Here is a 5,498-nt window from a genome sequence, read left to right as displayed (position 1 = left end):
GTGCTGGGAGAAGTGGTGGCGTGTCTGATTGGACGACTGATGTGTTTGTTTTTTTTGTTGTTGTTTTGTTTTTTTAACTTGTTTTTATATTTTTGGTCAGCAGCTGAAAAGCTGTGTGTGTGTGTGTGTGTGTGTGTGTGTGTCCATGATATATTTACTTGCTCTTAGCTTCATATTTATCCTTCAGTCTGATCATTCCTGTTTGTCCTGACAATGAGGTGGTGTTGAAGCCACCACGATGCCTTCAGGGACCGTTGGTGTTCTGGTTTCTGTGTGAATAAAGTCAAACTGAATGAGCACGCTGAGTTCTTTTAAAGACCAAAGTCCAACATGTCAGTGAAACGTGTGTGTGTGTGTTCAGGCTCACTTACAGCTCAGAGGTTTAACTCTGTGAAGCTGGATTTAAGAAATAACTAACTAGTTATTGGAGCATGTTTAGCGCCGTCTTTTGGCGGTAAAGGACGTGACAGTGTAGTCAGGTTAACCAACGGGTCACCTGACTCAAACAGGCTCCCCTCCACACTGATTCATTCAGTCTACAGACCCGAACATCACAGCTAATGAGTGGATTCATGTGTTTCACTGCAGCTCGCCACAGCGAGAAACCGCCGACAGCATCAGAGAGACACAACGACGAGCCTCCACAGTTCTTATTTACCTCTCAGTTATTGGTTCAGTCGTTAGTTAGCGCCAACCAAGTGACGTCATGTTTTGTACAGGCACAGGATGGCGCTATGGACACTCCTTTAAAGGCCGTGCCACAGATAAACCTGTGACGGTGTCAAAGTAGGGCTCTTTGCTGGAAACCATTCTGAACACGTATGTTTGACCTCTGAGGGTTACTCAGACTGAGTGTGATGGATGATTACAGAGGTCGGTAATGATCAACTGAGAGACGGCGAAGCGTGACGGGAACAACGTCGAGTCATCGTGAACAAGGCAGATTCACTAATGACCTATACACAGACTGGGATGTTCACTAAACATTTCTTTTGTCCCGTAGCTCACAGACTGATTTATGATTGGTTGGTTGATTTGTTGATCAGTAGAAACTCGGTAGAAACAGTTTCATGTTTGAGACATTTTGTATTTCCAAAGAGAAACTTTGTCACAGAAAGAAACAGCCAAACATGAACTGAACAATTCAGCTTATTTTCAATTCAAAGTCTAAAATCAGACAGATTTTAAATGGAGTCTGGTCTGTTTGATCAGAGCTTGAATGTGAACTAAGACTGACGGGAAGGAGCAGTTTGAGCTTGAATAAAATCTAAAATCAGACAGTTTTTAAATGGAGTCTGGTGTGGCATACTGACGGTTTCATTTTAAGGCTTTTCAGAATCAGAATACTTTATTGATCCCTGGGGGAAATTATTTTTTTTGTTACAGTGCTCCATTATAAACCAACATTAAAGAGACAGACAATACGCTAACTAAGAATAGTACAATATATACACACATGTGTGTATATATATATATATACATAAGTCACTCATTAATAAATAGCTGGAAAAGAAAATGTATAGTTGTATAACCAGTGTGTTAAGTGGATGCGTTGTACAGGGAATGGCCACAGGCAGTTGTATATATGTGTGTATATATACGTGTGTGTGTGTATATATACGTGTGTGTGTATATGTGTATATATATATACGTGTGTGTGTATATATATATATATGTGTGTATATACATATACATATGTCACTCATTAATAAATAGCTGGAAAAGAAACGTGTAGTTGTAGCAGTAAGAGTTTCAAGAGTTTTTGTGTGACTGAAGAAACATCTCACGCTGTGACCTCTGACCTGTGTCAGTCTTTCTGCAGCTTCATAAACACTGTAAAGTCGCCTGCTCTGCTGCGCCCTGATTGGGACACTGACACACGTGTCACAGCGTGTTCATGAGTTGCTGCCGCCACCATTCGGAAACCTGCTGAGATGATTGTTTGCAAAAACTGCTGGACAAATTCCAGCAAGAAGCTCAGTGAGGAGCGAGGACACGAAAACAGATGACTCCACGGGGGGGGGAGACAAGTTTCCACAGTTTTCAGATGTTTTGAACACTTCCTGATGAACTGTTATGGACTTTTGTTTTGAAATCACAACAGTATGACTAAGAGCCCCAATAAAGTATTTTATTTTGAAAATCTAAATGTCTAATCCTTCTAATTGTTGTCTAATTTTTGTGTTCTATCCAGTTTTTCTTTCTCGACTCGTTGAGATACAAACTTATTATTACTGATACATGATTATGTTCCTGTTCATGATCTTCTGTTCCAGTCTTCCTGTTCTTTATTAAAATACTCGGGTCGCTGTCAGAGCACAGACCGCATTAGTTCTCTGATGGAGTGCTACAGTGTGATCGTTTCCTCCCTGCTGAAGGTGGCTGTTTGGTTGGTGGTGATGTTGGTGGTGACTTTGACGATGTCGCCAGTGTCTCACAAACATTAACACAAACACAAAGTTAGGAAAATAGACAGTGTCCTAAAGTCACTGATTAATGTCCAGTCACTCATTTCCTCTCAGTCTGTCTTCTGCCTGCTCCGTCAGTCGCCCCTCCGTCAGCGGGCCGTCCGGCAGCCTCTGTAAGTACTCTGAGTAAATCCTCTTTCTGCCTCTGCATTCTCCTCAGCTGCAGACTGTAATCCTTTAAGAGCTCTTACCAGACTCCATGCAAATATTTCACAATTTTAAACTCGAGAAGAAACTCGGAGCAGTTGTTTTCATGTTTTTCACTCTTTGACCTTTGACCCAAACACCTGCTCAGGTCTGCTGTTTGGTTTCTTGTCAGGTTTGTTCTGATGGAACAAAAGTTCAGATCCTGAGAACACCTGGAAGCACCTGAAGATACCTGCTGCTATTTGTTGTTGTTGCTGAGATGGGATTCGCTGAGCTGCTGGATGAGGTGAGACACTTAAATTCCTCCTATGCAAGAAATAACTTCACTGTCCAGGTGTGTCATACAGATGTGTAGGGTTAGGGTTAATGTGTTTCCTGTTGTTATGGCAAGGTTGGTGGGTTTGGCAGGTACCAGTGGATCCATGTGACCCTGATCAGTTTACCTGGTTTGCTGATGGCGAGTCAGAACCTGCTAAACAACTTTGTCTCTGGAGTCCCCACTCACTACTGCAGCATACCAGCCAATCACAGCTTGAGCAACCTGTCGCACCTTCACCAGGTGACCTGTCAGCCTGACTGTCTACCTGTCTGGGCATTTTAGTGCAGGCACTATGATCCCATTTCTTTTGTTTTCTCAATTTTACTTCCTTAAATCAATAAATCTGGATGGATGAATGTGATTGGTTGTTTCAGGTGGATGAGAAGCAGCTGCTGAAAATGTTTATCCCTCCTGATTCTTCAGGAAATAGACTGGCCCGCTGCAGGAGGTAAGGTTTTCTTCCTTCTCCTCAGTTGTTTAATTAATTAACCTGACCGTCACATCATTTCCTGTTGCACCTGTTGTCCAGGTATGCGAATCCTCAGTGGCAGCTGTTAGCTGCTAACAGTTCCACTAATGTTAGCCACCTAGAGACCGAAGACTGCATTGACGGATGGACCTTTGAGCAATCAGACTTTCTCGCCACCACCGTCTCCGAGGTAGCGGCAGGCACACGGCGAGCCTATTAGCGCGCATTGCCACAGATATGTTAATGAGGTCACTTGTCTCTTACCTATCAATCTCTCACCTGTGTGTGTCACAGTGGAGTCTGGTCTGCTCCCTCCGTCCTCTCAAACAAATGATTCAAACCATTTATATGGGTGGAGTTTTAACGGGAGCCATAGTCTACGGCAGCTTATCTGACAGGTGAGAGTTACCTGTGTATACCTGTTCATTGTCTCAGGTTAGCAGTGCAATCCGACTCCTTCTGTCTATCTCTCAGGTTTGGGAGGCGGTCCGTTCTGATTTGGTCATACCTGCAACTTGCTGTGCTTGGCTGTAGCTCCGCCCTTTCCCCCACATACTCCACCTACTGCATCTTCAGGTTTCTGAGTGGGATGGCGGTGTCTGGGGTCATCATTAACGGAGTTTCCCTAAGTACCCGTCTACCTGGTTCCTTATTTACCTGTCCACCTGGGCACTTGTCTGTCTTCCTAACTGAGTGTCTCCTCAGAGGTTGAGTGGATCACAACCAAGACGAGGACAGTAGTCGGCACACTCAGTTCCTTCTTCTTCACCTTTGGTCAAATGGTCCTGGCCGGGCTTGCATATTGGCTGAGAGACTGGAGGAAGCTGCAGATGGTTGTCTGTGCACCTAACTTCCTGTTCTTCGCCTACAGCTGGTCAGTCAGACTTTAAAAAAGGACAGTGATTGGTCAGGTGTTTCTCTCTGCTCTCCGATTGGTCAGGTAGTTCTCTCTGTGCTCTGATTGGTCAGGTGGTACTCAGAGTCAGCTCGATGGCTTGTTTTGAACCAGCGCTCTGAGGACGCATTGAAGAGTCTTCACCGAGTTGCTCGGATCAACGGGAAATCAGAGATGATCGATAAGATCACTGTTGAGGTAACCTGGCCACCTGTGTAAAAGTGTGATTTCTCCAATCAGATGCTGAGCTCTGTACCATGTGACTGCAGGTGCTCCACTCTCACATGAACAAAGAGATTGAGTCGGCTCGTTCAACATTCACGGTGTTCGACCTGCTGAGGACCCCGGGGATGAGACGCATCTCCATTTGTCTGATGGCCGTCTGGTCAGACATACACCTGCTCATATGCTCACCTGTCTCACCTGCTTACCTGTTTACCCATTTAGCTGCTCTTCTGTTTACCTGCTTCTTCTATCTGTTTTATGTTTTTTTTATTAAATAAAATGAAGCTCCTGTATCCACCTGTACACCTGTGTACTCACCTCTGTGCAGGTTCTCTACTAGTTTTGCATACTATGGCCTGGCGATGGACCTCCAGAAGTTTGGGGTGAGCAACCCGATACCTGTCTTCCTACTTACCTGCTGAAGTTTCAGTACACCTGTTTAAACTTCTTCTCCCATCCTATTGGTTGGATCTACTGTATTTCCTTCCTGTTGGTTGTTTGTTGTTGCAGGTGAGTATTTACCTGATGCAGATCATCTTTGGAGCTGTAGATATTCCCGCCAAACTGTTTGCATTGGGAATACTCAGTTACCTGGGGAGGCGGGTCTCTCAGGCAGTTTGTCTCTTCTTCTCTGCCGCCATCATCTTTGCCAACATCTTTGTCCCCACAGGTACATCCTAATCCTGATCCCCATTCTGAATCTATTTGAGACCCTGGCCCTGATTCAAATTCGGAAACTGATCCCAATCCGTATTCTGATCACAATCTTGATTTAGATCCTATTCCATATCCCCAAATTCATCATAACACTGATTTAGGATTGTGATCCCAAATCTGATTCTGATTCAACCCTGATCCTGATCCAGAATCTGATCCTGATGCAATCTGAACTGTAATCTTAATCTGTGGGCGATCGTGGCTCAAGAGTTGGGAGTTCGCCTTGTAATCGGAAGGTTGCTGGTTCGAGCCCCGGCT

At 44.4% G+C, this 5,498-nt stretch overlaps 2 protein-coding genes across 6 annotated transcripts in view; both read left to right on the top strand.

Annotated features, from left to right (window-relative positions):
* Positions 1–297, top strand: part of zgc:110540 (deoxynucleoside kinase) — a 4,433-nt gene extending 4,136 nt beyond the window's left edge. For 4 of the 5 annotated variants that reach the window (XR_006053134.1, XR_006053132.1, XR_006053133.1 and 1 more), the window contains exon 9: positions 112–297. The gene's annotated coding sequence lies outside the window, so the exon portion shown is untranslated. The other variant, XM_005949256.3, reaches the window with a different exon arrangement.
* Positions 298–1,708: 1,411 nt separating this feature from the next.
* oatx (organic anion transporter X) overlaps positions 1,709–5,498 on the top strand; it is a 5,381-nt gene continuing 1,591 nt past the window's right edge. Inside the window, exons 1-12 of the mRNA XM_005949254.3 lie at positions 1,709–2,581; positions 2,788–2,901; positions 3,007–3,174; positions 3,309–3,382; positions 3,464–3,593; positions 3,698–3,801; positions 3,878–4,032; positions 4,109–4,277; positions 4,373–4,496; positions 4,568–4,683; positions 4,852–4,906; positions 5,034–5,193. Of these exons, the coding sequence (XP_005949316.3) occupies positions 2,875–2,901; positions 3,007–3,174; positions 3,309–3,382; positions 3,464–3,593; positions 3,698–3,801; positions 3,878–4,032; positions 4,109–4,277; positions 4,373–4,496; positions 4,568–4,683; positions 4,852–4,906; positions 5,034–5,193 (1,282 nt within the window). The 5' untranslated portion in view covers positions 1,709–2,581; positions 2,788–2,874. The remainder of the gene's footprint in view (positions 2,582–2,787; positions 2,902–3,006; positions 3,175–3,308; positions 3,383–3,463; positions 3,594–3,697; positions 3,802–3,877; positions 4,033–4,108; positions 4,278–4,372; positions 4,497–4,567; positions 4,684–4,851; positions 4,907–5,033; positions 5,194–5,498) is intronic.

Source organism: Haplochromis burtoni, unplaced genomic scaffold (assembly GCF_018398535.1).
Source record: "Haplochromis burtoni strain Fernald_Lab_line unplaced genomic scaffold, NCSU_Asbu1 Contig_645, whole genome shotgun sequence".
In the NCBI taxonomy this organism is placed as follows: Eukaryota; Metazoa; Chordata; class Actinopteri; order Cichliformes; family Cichlidae; genus Haplochromis; species Haplochromis burtoni.
Note: the sequence above shows the minus strand (reverse complement) of the source record. Positions and strands in the feature narration are given on the sequence as shown.